The sequence below is a fragment of the Triticum aestivum genome, chromosome 6B (genome assembly GCF_018294505.1).
Source record: "Triticum aestivum cultivar Chinese Spring chromosome 6B, IWGSC CS RefSeq v2.1, whole genome shotgun sequence".
Lineage (NCBI taxonomy): Eukaryota > Viridiplantae > Streptophyta > Magnoliopsida > Poales > Poaceae > Triticum > Triticum aestivum.
In genome coordinates this window covers 18911787-18931785 of record NC_057810.1, presented here as the reverse complement: position 1 = coordinate 18931785, position 19999 = coordinate 18911787, and the positions used below count along the sequence as shown (strand labels likewise).

The 19999-nt window shown below is 47.9% G+C and overlaps 3 protein-coding genes across 3 annotated transcripts in view; all 3 read left to right on the top strand.

Annotated features, from left to right (window-relative positions):
- LOC123138640 (putative ripening-related protein 5) overlaps nt 1–5879 on the top strand; it is a 15690-nt gene extending 9811 nt beyond the window's left edge. The window contains exon 2 of the mRNA XM_044558587.1: nt 5408–5879. Within this exon, the coding sequence (XP_044414522.1) occupies nt 5408–5879 (472 nt within the window). The remainder of the gene's footprint in view (nt 1–5407) is intronic.
- A 4168-nt stretch (nt 5880–10047) lies between these two features.
- On the top strand, nt 10048–14905 carry LOC123138639 (putative ripening-related protein 5). Its single transcript, XM_044558586.1, has 2 exons — nt 10048–10613; nt 14434–14905. Exons 1-2 carry the CDS (start codon nt 10048–10050, stop codon nt 14903–14905), a joined length of 1038 nt encoding a protein of 345 aa, XP_044414521.1.
- Nucleotides 14906–19072: 4167 nt separating this feature from the next.
- The window catches only part of LOC123138638 (putative ripening-related protein 5), a 5892-nt gene continuing 4965 nt past the window's right edge, over nt 19073–19999 (top strand). Inside the window, exon 1 of the mRNA XM_044558585.1 lies at nt 19073–19638. Within this exon, the coding sequence (XP_044414520.1) occupies nt 19073–19638 (566 nt within the window). The remainder of the gene's footprint in view (nt 19639–19999) is intronic.

Sequence of the window (19999 nt, the reverse complement as noted above, 5' to 3'; positions counted from 1 at the left end):
ATCGAGAGAGAGAGAGAGAGCAGAGAGCAGAGAGAGAGAGAGAGAGAGAGAGAGCAGAGAGAGAGAGAGAGAGAGAGAATTTTTTAACTAGTTAATTAACAAAAAAAAGGTAAAATTTGATAATTAACAAAAACGGTAAATAACTTAGTTTAACAAAAACGGTAAATAACTTAAAACTTGATAATTAACAAAAAACCCCGTAAAATTTGATAATTAACAAAAAAAATGTATATACGGAGAGGGGCGGCGAGGGGGGCGGCGATGCGCGCGGTGTTTTTTTAGGGATCGAGAGGGGACGGCGAGGGTTATAAATGTGTTGTCCTCGCCTCCCCTCTCCGTGACGCCGTCGTCTGCCGCCCCGTCTCGTGCTCTACCGCGACACCCTCTCCCACCCCTTCCTCGCCCCCTCCTTTTGCCACCGCCCTTTCGCCACCGCCACCGCCACCGCCCCCCTTCTTCACTTAATTAATTTGTTTTTACTACATGTTTTCAGGACTGACATAATGGCGGACGATAGAGCTGACCCGATTATGGACAACTATGATCCGGACGGTGAAGCACATATGTTCGGCATCATAAACGGCGATATTCTATATGTGCCGACCGGAGAAGAAGAAGATGATATCTCTTCTTATCTGAACCTTGACGGTGAAGATGAAGGGCGCCGTCAGCAAGATGATGCCGAACAAACGTCGATAAACGACGATTTTCAAATGGAAGTAGCAACCACCTCCGGCGCCGAGGTATATATATACATTGAGCCTCTGGTGATACAAACTAACTGATTTGAATAAATATGTGTGTACTAACGCGCGCGACTCTTTCTTATTTTAGCCCTCGGCCGGATCGTCGAAACAATCGAGTACGTCGTCAAAGCGTGGCGCAACCAAGACGATGAAACAAGGAGAAATATGCACCATCGAGGTTGTCGACAGTGCAACCGGCAGGCCGCTGGAGCCCCGCAAGAACACCACCAAGTTTGTCAGCCAATGCGGAGCCATTGTTAGAGACAACGTCTCGATCACCGTCCAGGAGTGGAATGAGCCAAAGAAGGCACGAATTGATGGTTTCACTTTTGTCGATAAGAGAACAAAAAAAGATTGCTTCAAGAAGCTTATGGAACATTTCGTTCTACCTCCGGAATACAACAAATTCGATGAGGAGGGTAACAAGATTGAGGAAAACAAGGAGAGGAGGAGGCTAGTCAAACAGTTCGCTCTTCATAAGATGGCCGACGCATTCCGGAAATTCAAGCAAAATCTAGCCCATGACTTTGTCAAGCAGAACAAGACTCCGGATTTCAAAGGACAATATGAGAAACTGAAACATGATTGGCCAGAATTTGTGAAGCAAAAGAAATCGGAGCAGTTCATTCAAATATCGAAAAAAATAAGGAAAATGCGGCTAAGATGGAGTACAATCATGTTATGGGGCCAGGAGGGTATCGCATTTGGGTGCCTAGGTTGGAGAAGATGGAGAACGAGCTGAGGGCGCGAGGAATCCGTCCAGGTACGGAGGGATGGGACCCAAGGGCCAAAAGCTGGTGGTACGGGCATGGGGGAACGCTGAACCCGGAGACAGGGGAGTGTGTTTACCGGGGCAAATTAATTAAACCCACCCAAGCCCTTATTAACGCAATGAGGGATGCTCAACAGGGGAAGATCAAGTTCAACAGAGAGAACGACGCGCTGACAAAAGCCCTCGGGAATCCTGAACACGGAGGACGTGTACGAGGCATGGGGCACATTCCGTGGAAAATAGGGTTCCCCCAGAACGATGACCCGTACGGTTACAGAAGCCGTAAGAGAAAGATGGATCGGGAAGCAGATTTGTGGCGCGGTTGGCATCGGAAATGGATGTGATGAAGAAAACCATGAGTGTACTAGTAGCCGAAAGAGATGCAGCTCGGGTGCAGCATGAAGATCATCCAGCGGATCTCGGAAGCCAGCAGCGGAGAAGCAGCGTGGCTTCCACGGAGGCCCCACCGGCTGGTGCAGATGCACCGACGATCGAAATTACTGCACCGGAGCCTCTGGTGGTCGAAATTACTGCACCGGAGCCTCTGGTGGTCGAAATTACTTCATCGGAGCCTCCTCGCTACCCCGTGGACGATATAAAGGAGATGAAAGAATGTCATCTGTATTATCCTATCGGGAACATGTCCATGAAGGTAGCCATCGGCAGTGCTTTACCATGTTTACCTGGAGCACTCCACCACAACAACCCCATTCAAGATGGCTATGCTCGTGTCACGGTGGAGGACATAGTCCAAGGGTTTGAGGACCTGGAGATTGACATTGCTACACCTGAAGGGGAGAAAAGACTTGGAGATGTCAAGCGCCATTTCATTCTATGGCAAAAGAAGTTTATCAAGTTTCCAGGCGAGGCGCCAAGGACAACAAGTCCACCCCCCTACGGTGGTGGTGGTGGTGGTGGTGGCGGTTCACCTACACCTCCGTCACGTCAGCCGACGCCGCCCCCCAGTCCACAACGTCCGGCGGGTGATCAGCCGCCGCCCCCCAGTCCTCGTCCGGCGGGTGATCAGACGCCGCCCCCCAATCCACCTCCGGCAAAGAAGCAGAAGCAGTCCTGGATTATTAACCCGGACCCTTATGTACCTAAGACCACAAAGGTACCGGAGCCATCACTGAAGCCTCTCCCCACAAGGCCTTGGGAACGTAGTGCCGAGGAAGTCGACGCGGCCGCGGCTGCTGATTTGGAGAAATGGAAGGCGGACTGCAAGAAGAAAAGAGAGCCCGAGCCCAAGCCAGTATTTTCTGATGAGCAAAAGAAGTGGGCTAAGTCATTTTTGAGCACACCGTCCCAAGCCGCGAAGAATCTGCCTAACGACTATGCACGTGAACTTCGCAGGCAGTCACTCATGTTCAAGGAGAACAAAGAGCGGGAGAAGGCCGAAAGTAAAAAAAGCGGGAAACAAGTTGCCCAGCTCGGGGAACAAAGTAAACAATCGATTGCCCCGCTTATAGTGGAAGCCTTCTGTCCGGATGCCCCCGAGATCATACAAGCTGCGGCAGCACAGGGATTGACTGTAACGAGTGCCAGAGAACAAGCGGCCAACTTAGGTATTACTCTTCGTGAACTGTTAGGCCTTGATGAGGCGCCAGTGAAGGAGGTAGTAATTACATATGTCAAGAATGGGCCTCTCGTCGAGCCTGCGCAGGAAAAGGATCTACCTCCACAAATGAAAGGTCTGCTGAAATGGTACAAGGGTTACATAAAAAATAAAAACGCCAAAGAATATATTTATGCGGAAGTTAGACATGAGCATCACTTCAAACATTACTATGTACAAATTGAACTGAGTGAATTGTTCCAGCTTTTCAATCTGCGCGAGCTCGATAAATCTATCATCAGTTGCTACGTTCTGTAAGTGATTTATTAATTTCTACCCCATCTCGTTCATATTGCCTGCACTATATATATGTCCTAACAATATTGTTGTGTCCGCTATTATACATGCAGAATGAAGATTAAGGAATGCAGAGTAAGGAACATCCATGATGTTGGGTTCATTGACCCACACATCGTTAATGGACATGTGTTGGAGCGTTACCCCGCCGACGTGGAGGCAGATCTGTGGCAGTTTCTTACAAAGCAGGAACTCAAAAGTGATATTCTATTTCCTTACCATTTTGAGTGAGTGTTTCTGTCTTGAGCACATTCTCTTTTGTTTACTCCATGCATGGTATGTGGCCGGCTAATCGATGAGTTATGCATGACGTACTGTGCATGTATCGTGTCCGCAGGTTCCACTGGATTCTGCTAGTAATTAAAGTTAACACCTCAGAATGTCTCGTCCACGACTCTGTGAATATGGATCCAAAGCTTTGGGGCGGCATGAGAAGAATGCTGCAGAAGTAATTATTTTCATTCATTTGCGCTCTATATCGATCAGCCTATTTCGTTCATTTCCTAATATCAAGTAACTAATTAATAACTCTCTTGTTCATTTAATTTTCTTTGCCTCGTAGGGTTTGGAGACGGTTCGTAGATACAAAGGTCGGTGAATTCAAAAAAGAGCTAGAATTCAAAATGTTAAAGGCTAAGAATGCTGGGGATATTCAGCCACCGGAGACCAATCTATGTGGATACTATGTCTGTGAGATGATCCAGAGATACACCTCTGAGCGGGTTCCGAGTGATACCAATGCTCAGAGGAATAACCTCCGGTGGATGCTTAGTCCAGAAGCTCGCTTCCGACCACTTCAAGAGGAACTAGCTGGATGGTTCAGCAGGGAAGTCCTCCATCCTAAAGGAGAACACTATTACGAGGACGTAGAACTTTATATGCATTAAATCATGTATGGAAACTTGTTCAAAATTGTATATGGTCATCCGATGATATTGAATATATATTGTATATTCCTCTTGAATTCTTTTTGGTTCTAATTTCAAATTTATTTGAAATTGTACATTCATATGCATGTATGTAGTACCGTAGAATATATGAAACTCCTTCAAAATTAAAATAAAGCACAAAAGAAATAAAACAATACAAATTAAACAGAAAACAGGTTTGGGGGGGGGGCTAAAACCCTAAACCTGTAGCGGCCTTTAGTCGCGGTTGGCCAGAAGAACCGCGACTAAAGGTCCTCCGCCCCGACGGCCGCCTGGCGCCCATGTGGACGGGCCGTTAGTCGCGGTTCTTAAGCAGCCGCGACTAAAGGTGGGGGGCTTTAGTCGCGCTTATTTGGTCGCGGTTGCGCAACCACGACTAATGGCAGTTGCGAACCGCGACCAAAGGACTTTTTTCCACCGGTGGCCAACATGTTATTGCCTGAACAACTTTGTAATGGATGTATTAAGCAGAGGGCCCACTAGTCATAGTGTGAATAAGACAGAGAGTTAGCCTTAATAGGGGTCTAGTCTAACTGTCTAAGCTAGTGGTTGGAGCCAACCTGATATAGTTTAAACGTAGTTAACCACTCTGCACGGCGGCGACACAATGGGAGAACATGTTCTGCAATATATATTTAGCATCGGTCTAACAATGTTGTCATTGTCTAACTTTCCCACGGCTCATGCTGAGACAGACGATAAATATATATGTCGGTCCTATTTATCAAACCATTTGATACGTTACGCACAACTGCCATGCCTGAACGTACTTACCAATGATTTGCCGTGGAGAACATGCAACCAGTTGGTGTTGATAACTGAACTAGCGGAAGCCGCACTATATAAAGTCGACCCTGCAGCTCTCTGAACACACAAGCAATCAACACAAACAAATAGCAGCAACCAAGAATAAGAGGAGGTTTACAATTCAAGAGTGTTCGGAAGGTAAGATGGCCACTGCAAGAGCTCTGGCCACCATGGCAATCTTCCTCCTGGTGGCGCTCTCCACCTCCCATGTCGCGTCCTCGCTCCGCCCGGGTCTCGGTGTCTGCCGTGCGAGTGGCTACCTTCCAGGAAAGTCGGGCAACTGTGAGAAGAGCAACGACCCTGACTGCTGCGAGGATGGCAAGAGGTACCCGCAGTACCACTGCTCGCCGCCGGTCACAGCGACCACCAAGGCCGTCTTGACGCTCAACAGCTTCGAAAAGGGCAAGGACGGCGGTGGTCCGTCAGAGTGTGACAACGCCTACCATAGCGACAAGGAGATGGTAGTCGCGCTCTCCACCGGTTGGTTCAAGAACATGGCCCGTTGCGAGCACCACATCAAGATCACCGCCAATGGCAAGTCTGTGTATGCCAAAGTGGTGGACGAGTGCGACTCCGTCTATGGCTGTGACGAGGACCACAACTACGAGCCCCCGTGTGCCAACAACATCGTCGACGCCTCTCCTGCGGTGTGGAATGCCTTGGGGCTCGACCAGAATGTCGGCATGGAGGGCATCACCTGGTCTGATGAGTGAGTGTTTGAAACAAAGGCCATCACACAGGTTACTGGTACCACTTGTCGGCCTAATGTCATGTATATTGTTTTTTGTTGTTAGGGAGAAGTTCAGTATACACATATCCTATACCGGGGAGGTTGATCAGATTATGTATATGATTCCATGATTTTATAAAATAAACAGTGCTGCATATGGTATAGCACCGATGACAAGTTCGCCTGTGCTCTTCGATCAAACATATATAATACTCCCTCCATCCCAAAATAAGTGTCTCAACTTTGTACTAACTTTAATAGAAAGTTGTACTAAACTTGAGACAATTATTTTGGGATGGGGAATACTGAATAGTATAAGCAGTGTGGTGTATAAAGAATGTGAAACACATGAGAGAGACACCTGTGAAAGCTACACGCTCATTCTCAAGGTGAGCTGAACAAGTATGACCAAACGGTAACAAACACACCATTCACATTTGCACTGATTATCCACAGAGCAGCTACCGAAGATAGTGAACTCCATAGAAAATATTTTGTCGAATTCTACAGACCGTTCTCTTGTATGGTCGCATCTAAACTACATCACCTATGTAGGAAGTGTTAGCGCAGGAAGAGTGGGAGTGCTCCAAGATGCAAATTTAACTCCCATAACAATTCACTCAAGTCAAGCATTAAGCAAGCAAGCAACAAAATGGAGCAGCATAATCAAGGGCCAGGCAAAAGCATGAGGAAAATAATCCATGCTTGTTGATGCTTAATGTTTTTGTATATGAACCAAATGTGCTATCCAGATGATTCCATGACTCCATAATGTGTTACAAGCACTCAAGTCAGGCATGATTTTAGAGGATGTAACCGTCAGATGGTGGTTTCTATTCCAAAATATGATAACCCCAAATCCGTAAGTCCGGTTCTGGCCATTTTCTTCACACAATGTAGTTTACGAAGTAATAAAAAATGCTACTAATTGTTTGAAGAGTATGCTGCGCGAGATAATTTTTCGCCATAACAGAGCACTTCCGTTCCATGGTGCATGATTACGGATAATGATTTGGTGGCATACAAGTGGTATCACACAACAAAGAAGAAACGGAAAGGGCAGTCTTGTCTATATTATGTCAGGCTTGACATGCACAATTCATATGACCAGGTGGAGTGGAATTTCTCGAGAAGTATTATGTTGAAGCTGGGTTTTGACTCCAAGTGGATGGAACATATTATTGAATGCGCCTCACCCATTAAACACTGTGTTGTTCTCCTATTGACATACGCCGCATCCAATTACATCGGCTCACCCGAAAGTCATCCAAAATATCACAAGCGATACATAAGCTGCAAATTTAGAGAAAATCATCCTACAAACTAGAGCACAACTAACTTTACGAAAAGGCCGAAATGCTCATGAGGCATTCCGACTCTGCACGATCAAGTTACCGATGTTACATGTCCCATCCAATCCCACGGACACCAGCCGGCTAGGGCCCGTGATGGATCCGGGAAAACGTAGCCCATGAAAAAGCGGCAATAAAACTCCTCACCTCATAATTAACCCGACAAGCCAAAGCCGGGTAAAAACTCACGCGAGCCAAGCACATCGGTCAGTCAGATGCGGGCGAGCGCTCACCTACCTGGTCTCTTGCCAGAACTCATGACCGTGTGACCCGCCATCGTGAAAACTGGTCGGATGGCCCTCTTGGACCACCCGACACGCGCCACCCAGCCAACCGCGCGCACAGGCCTGACTATCAAGACCGAACCACCCCAGCGCTAGCCGAGGACACCGAAAAGTGGGTCCGGCCGGTCCACCCGGCATGGGGCACCACGCGAGAGACTGGACTATGCGGAGAGACCTCGAGAGGCCCTCATGGCACACCATCACAACACGGACGGCTCGGAGAGCCTCTCAGCCTGGTCCGGTCGTGCCAGCCAGGCAACGGCAATGTCACACGAGCGACATGACCCTGTGGCTTCGGTGCCTCACTCGAGTGTGCGTCCGACACCGCCTAATGTCGGTGGCCCTGGGTGGTCCACCCGTCATTGGACCTCCCAGCTGGGTCACCCCGGCGCGAGCAGTCCAGGTAGATCGAACGGCTTGCATCGCCAATAAAAGGCTCCTGTGGCAAGCCACCCGGCAACAGGCGCCATCAGGCAGGTCCGGCCAGCCCATCTCGTGTGCGACACGTGCGGTTCCCCACGCACGTGCGCACCCGATGCCGCCCATTTTTAGTGGCCCCGAGTGTGTTGGGCTATCCACCCGTCATGGACCTGCTAGCTGGGTCGCCCGGGTCAGAGCCGCCCGGGAAGATCAGATGGCTTGGAGCACACCTGAGCGGTTCCCATAGCAAGCCAACGGGCAACGGACGGTTAGGAGGGCACTCTCATCAGCGAAGAGCCAAGGGAGGCGGGTACTCATCCTTTATAGGAGTAATACGAAAACAAATCTATGATCTTTATGTATTTTCTATTTCTTAATATATTATTTTCGTGTTTTATTTGGCAAATGGATGGCTCTACTTTTTTAATGGAAATAGCTATTGTGCCAGTATAGCTAGCCCATCTCACTTCACGGAGCGGCCGTGTCCTCCTCCCGCTCGCTCCTCTCTGCCTCGCCCCAATACACATTTCCTTCGCCTCGCTCGCCTTCCTATTCAAGCAAACTCTGGCGAGTCCAACACCACACCTCGCAACGCCCCGCCTCTCTCGCCCCGCTCTCCCTTTCTGTTGCATTGATCTGCCCGGAAGGCTTTTGCACCACCTGCTAGCAAACCCTAGCCGTCCGGGTGCCCTACGTTCTCAATCCACGACAACAGGCGAGGTATTGGGCCACCGAACTCCACGTTGATCAATGATAACAGAAGAGGAAGATGGCCACCAAGGTGACATGGCCTGCTGTTCTTTGAAATTAACTTAATGCAACATAAACCAAGTTCACTGAAGTTGAAATGCAATAGATATATCATTTCCCCACCTACAACTGTAATTACAAGGTCCATTAAAGTTATTTAACCCATATAGCTTTTACATTGGTTTTGTCATCAATGCACATGACGTGCACATGTGTGTGATATTTTTCTGACTTTTTTGATATATTATTTTCAATTTTTTAAATTCATATGATTTACCCAAAGTCTAAAATGCTATTTAGGAGTTTTGTAAAATCATTGTGATTTTAAAATAAGCTAGAAAACATTTGACACACACTTGGAGCTAGCCCTACTGTATGCAAGTGAGTCGCCGGGTCAAAGTATACTCCATTTTAACTAAGCCTTGGTCCAAATAGACGCAAGGCCAACATGTTATTGCATGAACAACTTTCTAATTGATGTATTAAGCAGAGGGCCCACTAGTCATAATGTGATTAGGACAGAGAGTTAGCCTTAATAGGGGTCTAGTCTACTTGATATACACAATTCATATGACCAGGTGGAGTGGAATTTCTTGAGAAGTATTATGTTTAAGCTGGGTTTTGACTCCAACTGGATGGACCTCATTGTCGAATGCGTCTCACAAGCTAGTGGTTGGAGCCAACCTGATATAGTTTAAACGTCGTTAATAACCACTCTGCCCGGCGGCGACACAATGGGAGAACATGGGAGCGACGGAGGGGAGCTGTGCGTGCTCTTGCGGGTTTGCGGGAGCAAGGCCGAGGCTGGAGCAGCAGGCGCCGACGCGCGGGTCCCACCTATGAAAAATGAATATCACCCGATTGAGCATCATTATTTTAGTAAGAAGGGAAGCCTTGCATGAACACAAGAACTAGACCCGCACCGATTATGCGAACTTAGCAAAAAAAAAAAGAGGTAAAAGGATGGTAAAAATAGAATAGAATGTTGGTGTCAAGTCATTCAGTTCCTTGAACATGTCCTGCAACATATATTTATCATCGGTCTAAACAATACTGTCATTGTCTAACTTTCCCACGGCTCATGCTGAGACAGACGATAAATATATATGTCGGTCCTATTTATCAAACCATTTGATACGTTACGCACAACTGCCATGCCTGAACGTACTTACCAATGATTTGCCATGGAGAACATGCAACCAGTTGGTGTTGATAACTGAACTAGCGGAAGCCGCACTATATAAAGTCGGCCCTGCAGCTCTCTGAACACACAAGCAATCAACGCAAACAAATAGCATCAACCAAGAATAAGAGGTTTACAATTCAAGAGTGTTCGGAAGGTAAGATGGCCACTGCAAGAGCTCTGGCCACCATGGCAATCTTCCTCCTCGTGGCGCTCTCCACCTCCCATGTCGCGTCCTCGCTCCGTCCGGGTCTCGGTGTCTGCCGTGCGAGTGGCTACCTTCCAGGAAAGTCGGGCAACTGTGAGAAGAGCAACGACCCCGACTGCTGCGAGGATGGCAAGAGATACCCGCAGTACCACTGCTCGCCGCCGGTCACCACGACCACCAAGGCCGTCTTGACGCTCAACAGCTTCGAGAAGGGCAAGGACGGCGGCGGTCCGTCAGAGTGTGACAACGCCTACCATAGCGACAAGGAGATGGTAGTCGCGCTCTCCACCGGTTGGTTCAAGAACATGGCCCGTTGCGAGCACCGCATCAAGATCACCGCCAATGGCAAGTCTGTGTATGCCAAAGTGGTGGACGAGTGCGACTCCGTCTATGGCTGTGACGAGGACCACAACTACGAGCCCCCGTGTGCCAACAACATCGTCGACGCCTCTCCTGCGGTGTGGAATGCCTTGGGGCTCGACCAAAACGTCGGCATGGAGGGCATCACCTGGTCTGATGAGTGAGTGTTTGAAACAAAGTCCATCACACAGGTTACTGGTACCACTTGTCGGCCTAGTGTCATGTATATTGTTTTTCGTTGTTAGGGAGAAGTCCAGTGTACACATATCCTATACTGGGGAGGTTGGTCAGATTATGTATATGATTCCATGATTTTATAAAATAAACAGTGCTGCATATGGTATAGCACCGATGACAAGTTCGCGTGTGCTCTTCGATCAAACATATATAATACTCCCTCCATTCTAACATAAGTGTCTCAACTTTGTACTAACTTTAATACAAAGTTGTACTAAGCTTGAGACAATTATTTTAGGACAGGGAATACTGAATAGTATAAGCAGTGTGGGGTATAAAGAATGTGAAACACATGAAAGAGACACCTGTGAAAGCTACACGCTCATTCTCAAGGTTAGCTGAACAAGTATGACCAAACGGTAACAAACATATCATTCACATTTGCACTGATTATCCACAGAGCAGCTACCAAAGATAGTGAACTCCATAGAAAATATTTTGTCGAATTCTACAGACTGTTCTCTTGTATGGTCGCATCTAAACTACATCACGTATGCAGCAAGTGTTAGCGCAGGAAGAGTCAGAGTGCTCCAAGATGCAAATTTAACTCCCATAACAATTCAGTCAAGTCAAACATTAAGCAAGCAAGCAACAAAATGGAGGAGCATAATCAAGGGCCAGGCAAAAGCATGAGGAAATTAATCCATGCTTGTTGATGCTTAATGTTAATGTATATGAACCAAATGTGCTATCCAGATGATTCCATGACTCCATAATATGTTACAAGCACTCAAGTCAGGCATGATTCCAGAGGGATGTAACAGTAAGATGGTGGTTTCTATTCCAAAATATGATAACCCCAAATCTGTAAGTCCGGTTCTGGCGATTTTCTTCACACAATGTACTTTATAAAGTAATAAAAAATGCTGCTAATTGTTTGAAGAGTATGCTGCCCGAGATAATTTTTGCTGTAACAGAGCACTTCCGTTCCATGGTGCATGATTACGGATAATGATTTGACAGCATACAAGTGGTATCGCACAACAAAGAAGAAACGGAAAGGGCAGTCTTGTCTATATTATGTCAGGCTTTATACGCACAATTCATATGACCAGGTGGAGTGGAATTTCACGAGAAGTATTATGTTGAAGCTGGGTTTTGACTCCAAGTGGTTGGACCATATTATCGAATGCGCCTCACCCATTAAACACTGTGTTCTTTTCCTATTGACAGACGCCACATCCGATTACATCGGCTCACCAGAAAGTCATCCAAAATATCACAAGCGGTACATAAGCTGCAAATTTAAAGAAAATCGTCCTAGAAATCAGAGCACAACTAACTTTACGAAAAGGCCGAAATGCTCATGAGGCATCCCGACTCTGCATGATCAAGTTACCGATGTTACATGTCACATCCAGTCCCACGGAAAGCAGCCGGCTAGGGCCCGTGACGGCAAGGATCCGGGAAAACGTTAACCAGGAAAAACGACAATAAAACTCCTCACCAAATAACCCGACAAGCCAAAGCCGGGTAAAAACTCACGCGAGGCAAGCACATCGGTTAGTCAGATGCGGGCGAGCGCTCACCTACCTGGTCTATTGCCAAAACTCATGATCGTGTGACTAGCCATCGCGAAAACTGGCCGGATGGCCCTGTTGGACCACCCGGCACACGCCACCCAGCCAGCCGCGTGCACAGGCCTGACTATCATGACCGAACCACCCCAGCGCTAGCCGAGGACACTGACAAGTGGGTCCGGTCGGTCTGCCTGGCATGGGGCACCGCGCGAGAGATGGACTATGCGGAGAGACCTCGAGAGGCCCTCATGGCACACCATCACAACACGGACGGCTCGGAGAACCTCTCATCCTGGTCCGGTCATGCCAGCCAGGCAACGGCAATGTCACACGAGCGACATGACCCTGTGGCTTCGGTGCCTCACCCGACTGTGCGTCCAACGCTTCCTAATGTCGGTCGCCCTGGGCGGTCCACCCGTTATTGGACCTCCCAGCCGGGTCACCCGGTAACGGACGCCATCGGGCGGGTCCAGCTAGCCCATCTCTAGTGCGACAGAGCGTGCGGTTCCCCACGCACGTGCGCACCCGATGCCACCCAATGATAGTGGCCTCGGGTGTGTTGGGTTATGCACCTGTCATGGACCTGCTAGCCAGGTCACCCGGGTCAGAGCCGTCCGAGAAGATCAGATGGCTTGGAGTGCACCCTAGCGGTTCCCATAGAAGCCAACGGGCAACAGACGGTTAGGAGGGCACTCTCGTTAGCGAGGAGCCAAGGGAGGCTGGTACTCATCCTTTATAGGAGTAATACGAAAACAATTCTTTGATCTTTATGTATTTTCTATCTCTTAATATATTATTTTAGTGTTTTATTTGGCAAATGGATGGCTCTATTTTTTTAATGAAACTAGCTATTGTGCCAGTATAGCTAGCCCATCTCACTTCACAGAGCGGCCGTGTCCTCCTCCCCCTCGCTCTTCTCTACCTCGCCCCAATACACATTCCTTCGTCTCGCTCGCCTTCCTATTCAGGCAAACTCTGGCGAGTCCAACAGTACGCCTCACAATGCCCCACCTCTCTCGCCCAACTCTACCTTTCTGTTGCATTGATCTGCCCGTAAGGCTTTTGCACCACCTGCTAGCAAACCCTAGCCGGGCGCCCTACATTCTCAATCCACGACAACGGGCTAGGTATTGGGCCACCGAACTCCACGTTGATCAATGGCAGCAGAAGAGGAAGATGGCCACCAAGGTGACATGGCCTGCTGTTCTTTGAAATTAACCTAATGCAACATAAACCAAGTTCACTGAAGTTGAAATGCAATAGTTATATCATTTCCACACCTACAATTGTAATTACAAGGTCCATTAAAGTTATTTAACCCATATAGCTTTAACATTGGTTTTGTCGTCAATGCAAATGACGTGCGCATGTGTGCGATATTTTTCTGAACTTTTTGATATATTATTTTCAATTTTTAAAATTCATATGATTTACTCAAAGTCTATATGCTATTCAGGAATTGTGTAAAATCATTCTGATTTTAAAATAAGCTAGAAAACATTTGACACTCGGGAGGAGCTAGCCCTACTGTATGCAAGTGAGTCCACGGGTCAAAGTATACTACATTTAACTAAGACTTGGTCCAAATAGACGCAAGGCCAACATGTTATTGCCTGAACAACTTTGTAATGGATGTATTAAGCAGAGGGCCCACTAGTCATAGTGTGAATAGGACAGAGAGTTAGCCTTAATAGGGGTCTAGTCTAACTGTCTAAGCTAGTGGTTGGAGCCAACCTGATATAGTTTAAACGTCGTTAACCACTCTGCACGGCGGCGACACAATGGGAGAACATGTTCTGCAATATATATTTAGCATCGGTCTAAACAATGTTGTCATTGTCTAACTTTCCCACGGCTCATGCTGAGACAGACGATAAATATATATGTCGGTCCTATTTATCAAACCATTTGATACGTTACGCACAACTGCCATGCCTGAACGTACTTACCAATGATTTGCCGTGGAGAACATGCAACCAGTTGGTGTTGATAACTGAACTAGCGGAAGCCGCACTATATAAAGTCGACCCTGCAGCTCTCTGAACACACAAGCAATCAACACAAACAAATAGCAGCAACCAAGAATAAGAGGAGGTTTACAATTCAAGAGTGTTCGGAAGGTAAGATGGCCACTGCAAGAGCTCTGGCCACCATGGCAATCTTCCTCCTGGTGGAGCTCTCCACCTCCCATGTCGCGTCCTCGCTCCGCCCGGGTCTCGGTGTCTGCCGTGCGAGTGGCTACCTTCCAGGAAAGTCGGGCAACTGTGAGAAGAGCAACGACCCTGACTGCTGCGAGGATGGCAAGAGGTACCCGCAGTACCACTGCTCGCCGCCGGTCACAGCGACCACCAAGGCCGTCTTGACGCTCAACAGCTTCGAAAAGGGCAAGGACGGCGGTGGTCCGTCAGAGTGTGACAACGCCTACCATAGCGACAAGGAGATGGTAGTCGCGCTCTCCACCGGTTGGTTCAAGAACATGGCCCGTTGCGAGCACCGCATCAAGATCACCGCCAATGGCAAGTCTGTGTATGCCAAAGTGGTGGACGAGTGCAACTCCGTCTATGGCTGTGACGAGGACCACAACTACGAGCCCCCGTGTGCCAACAACATCGTCGACGCCTCTCCTGCGGTGTGGAATGCCTTGGGGCTCGACCAGAATGTCGGCATGGAGGGCATCACCTGGTCTGATGAGTGAGTGTTTGAAACAAAGGCCATCACACAGGTTACTGGTACCACTTGTCGGCCTAATGTCATGTATATTGTTTTTTGTTGTTAGGGAGAAGTTCAGTATACACATATCCTATACCGGGGAGGTTGATCAGATTATGTATATGATTCCATGATTTTATAAAATAAACAGTGCTGCATATGGTATAGCACCGATGACAAGTTCGCGTGTGCTCTTCGATCAAACATATATAATACTCCCTCCATCCCAAAATAAGTGTCTCAACTTTGTACTAACTTTAATAGAAAGTTGTACTAAACTTGAGACAATTATTTTGGGATGGGGAATACTGAATAGTATAAGCAGTGTGGTGTATAAAGAACGTGAAACACATGAGAGAGACACCTGTGAAAGCTACAAGCTCATTCTCAAGGTGAGCTGAACAAGTATGACCAAACGGTAACAAACACACCATTCACATTTGCACTGATTATCCACAGAGCAGCTACCGAAGATAGTGAACTCCATAGAAAATATTTTGTCGAATTCTACAGACCGTTCTCTTGTATGGTCGCATCTAAACTACATCACCTATGTAGGAAGTGTTAGCGCAGGAAGAGTGGGAGTGCTCCAAGATGCAAATTTAACTCCCATAACAATTCACTCAAGTCAAGCATTAAGCAAGCAAGCAACAAAATGGAGCAGCATAATCAAGGGCCAGGCAAAAGCATGAGGAAAATAATCCATGCTTGTTGATGCTTAATGTTTTTGTATATGAACCAAATGTGCTATCCAGATGATTCCATGACTCCATAATGTGTTACAAGCACTCAAGTCAGGCATGATTTTAGAGGCTGTAACCGTCAGACGGTGGTTTCTATTCCAAAATATGATAACCCCAAATCCGTAAGTCCGGTTCTGGCCATTTTCTTCACACAATGTAGTTTACGAAGTAATAAAAAAATGCTACTAATTGTTTGAAGAGTATGCTGCGCGAGATAATTTTCGCCATAACAGAGCACTTCCGTTCCATGGTGCATGATTACGGATAATGATTTGGTGGCATACAAGTGGTATCACACAACAAAGAAGAAACGGAAAGGGCAGTCTTGTCTATATTATGTCAGGCTTGACATGCACAATTCATATGACCAGGTGGAGTGGAATTTCTCGAGAAGTATTATGTTGAAGCTGGGTTTTGACTCCAAGTGGATGGAACATATTATTGAATGCGCCTCACCCATTAAACACTGTGTTGTTCTCCTATTGACATACGCCGCATCCAATTACATCGGCTCACCCGAAAGTCATCCAAAATATCACAAGCGATACATAAGCTGCAAATTTAGAGAAAATCATCCTACAAACTAGAGCACAACTAACTTTACAAAAAGGCCGAAATGCTCATGAGGCATTCCGACTCTGCACGATCAAGTTACCGATGTTACATGTCCCATCCAATCCCACGGACACCAGCCGGCTAGGGCCCGTGATGGATCCGGGAAAACGTAGCCCATGAAAAAGCGGCAATAAAACTCCTCACCTCATAATTAACCCGACAAGCCAAAGCCGGGTAAAAACTCACGCGAGCCAAGCACATCGGTCAGTCAGATGCGGGCGAGCGCTCACCTACCTGGTCTCTTGCCAGAACTCATGACCGTGTGACCCGCCATCGTGAAAACTGGTCGGATGGCCCTCTTGGACCACCCGACACGCGCCACCCAGCCAACCGCGCGCACAGGCCTGACTATCAAGACCGAACCACCCCAACGCTAGCCGAGGACACCGAAAAGTGGGTCCGGCCGGTCCACCCGGCATGGGGCACCGCGCGAGAGACTGGACTATGCGGAGAGACCTCGAGAGGCCCTCATGGCACACCATCACAACACGGACGGCTCGGAGAGCCTCTCAGCCTGGTCCGGTCGTGCCAGCCAGGCAACGGCAATGTCACACGAGCGACATGACCCTGTGGCTTCGGTGCCTCACTCGAGTGTGCGTCCGACACCGCCTAATGTCGGTGGCCCTGGGTGGTCCACCCGTCATTGGACCTCCCAGCTGGGTCACCCCGGCGCGAGCAGTCCAGGTAGATCGAACGGCTTGCATCGCCAATAAAAGGCTCCTGTGGCAAGCCACCCGGCAACAGGCGCCATCAGGCAGGTCCGGCCAGCCCATCTCGTGTGCGACACGTGCGGTTCCCCACGCACGTGCGCACCCGATGCCGCCCAATTTTAGTGGCCCCGAGTGTGTTGGGCTATCCACCCGTCATGGACCTGCTAGCTGGGTCGCCCGGGTCAGAGCCGCCCGGGAAGATCAGATGGCTTGGAGCACACCTGAGCGGTTCCCATAGCAAGCCAACGGGCAACGGACGGTTAGGAGGGCACTCTCATCAGCGAAGAGCCAAGGGAGGCGGGTACTCATCCTTTATAGGAGTAATACGAAAACAAATCTATGATCTTTATGTATTTTCTATTTCTTAATATATTATTTTCGTGTTTTATTTGGCAAATGGATGGCTCTACTTTTTTAATGGAAATAGCTATTGTGCCAGTATAGCTAGCCCATCTCACTTCACGGAGCGGCCATGTCCTCCTCCCGCTCGCTCCTCTCTGCCTCGCCCCAATACACATTTCCTTCGCCTCGCTCGCCTTCCTATTCAAGCAAACTCTGGCGAGTCCAACACCACACCTCGCAACGCCCCGCCTCTCTCGCCCCGCTCTCCCTTTCTGTTGCATTGATCTGCCCGGAAGGCTTTTGCACCACCTGCTAGCAAACCCTAGCCGTCCGGGTGCCCTACGTTCTCAATCCACGACAACAGGCGAGGTATTGGGCCACCGAACTCCACGTTGATCAATGATAACAGAAGAGGAAGATGGCCACCAAGGTGACATGGCCTGCTGTTCTTTGAAATTAACTTAATGCAACATAAACCAAGTTCACTGAAGTTGAAATGCAATAGATATATCATTTCCCCACCTACAACTGTAATTACAAGGTCCATTAAAGTTATTTAACCCATATAGCTTTTACATTGGTTTTGTCATCAATGCACATGACGTGCACATGTGTGTGATATTTTTCTGACTTCTTTGATATATTATTTTCAATTTTTTAAATTCATATGATTTACCCAAAGTCTAAAATGCTATTTAGGAGTTTTGTAAAATCATTGTGATTTTAAAATAAGCTAGAAAACATTTGACACACACTTGGAGCTAGCCCTACTGTATGCAAGTGAGTCGCCGGGTCAAAGTATACTCCATTTTAACTAAGCCTTGGTCCAAATAGACGCAAGGCCAACATGTTATTGCATGAACAACTTTCTAATTGATGTATTAAGCAGAGGGCCCACTAGTCATAATGTGATTAGGACAGAGAGTTAGCCTTAATAGGGGTCTAGTCTACTTGATATACACAATTCATATGACCAGGTGGAGTGGAATTTCTTGAGAAGTATTATGTTTAAGCTGGGTTTTGACTCCAACTGGATGGACCTCATTGTCGAATGCGTCTCACAAGCTAGTGGTTGGAGCCAACCTGATATAGTTTAAACGTCGTTAATAACCACTCTGCCCGGCGGCGACACAATGGGAGAACATGGGAGCGACGGAGGGGAGCTGTGCGTGCTCTTGCGGGTTTGCGGGAGCAAGGCCGAGGCTGGAGCAGCAGGCGCCGACGCGCGGGTCCCACCTATGAAAAATGAATATCACCCGATTGAGCATCATTATTTTAGTAAGAAGGGAAGCCTTGCATGAACACAAGAACTAGACCCGCACCGATTATGCGAACTTAGCAAAAAAAAAAGAGGTAAAAGGATGGTAAAAATAGAATAGAATGTTGGTGTCAAGTCATTCAGTTCCTTGAACATGTCCTGCAACATATATTTATCATCGGTCTAAACAATACTGTCATTGTCTAACTTTCCCACGGCTCATGCTGAGACAGACGATAAATATATATGTTGGTCCTATTTATCAAACCATTTGATACGTTACGCACAACTGCCATGCCTGAACGTACTTACCAATGATTTGCCGTGGAGAACATGCAACCAGTTGGTGTTGATAACTGAACTAGCGGAAGCCGCACTATATAAAGTCGACCCTGCAGCTCTCTGAACACACAAGCAATCAACGCAAACAAATAGCATCAACCAAGAATAAGAGGTTTACAATTCAAGAGTGTTCGGAAGGTAAGATGGCCACTGCAAGAGCTCTGGCCACCATGGCAATCTTCCTCCTCGTGGCGCTCTCCACCTCCCATGTCGCGTCCTCGCTCCGCCCGGGTCTCGGTGTCTGCCGTGCGAGTGGCTACCTTCCAGGAAAGTCGGACAACTGTGAGAAGAGCAACGACCCCGACTGCTGCGAGGATGGCAAGAGATACCCGCAGTACCACTGCTCGCCGCCGGTCATCGCGACCACCAAGGCCGTCTTGACGCTCAACAGCTTCGAGAAGGGTAAGGACGGCGGCGGTCCATCGGAGTGTGACAACGCCTACCATAGTGACAAGGAGATGGTAGTCGCGCTCTCCACTGGCTGGTTCAAGAACATGGCCCGTTGTGGGCACCACATCAAGATCACCGCCAATGGCAACTCCGTGTATGCCAAGGTGGTGGACGAGTGCGACTCCGTCTATGGCTGCGACGACGACCACAACTACGAGCCCCCGTGTGCCAACAACATCGTCGACGCATCTCCTGCGGTGTGGAATGCCTTGGGGCTCGACCAGAACGTCGGCATGGAGGGTATCACCTGGTCTGATGAGTGAGTTTCCAAACAAAGGTGAGCGCAGGTTGTTGGTACCACTTGTCGGTCCAGTGTCATGTATATAATTTTCGTTCTTATAGGGAAGTCCAGTGTACACATATCCTATACTCGGGTGGTTTATCAGATTCTGTATATGATTTCTTGAATTTATAAAATAAACAGTGCTACCTATGGTTTAGCACGGATGAAAAGTTCATCGATCATGCATATAATAAATAGTGAGCAGCACGGTGCATAAAGAATGTGAAACACACGAGAGAGATTCCTGACAAAACTACACACTCATTTTCAAGGGTAGCTAAACAAGTATAACAAAACGGTAACAAACTACATCATTCACATTTGCACCGAGTATCCA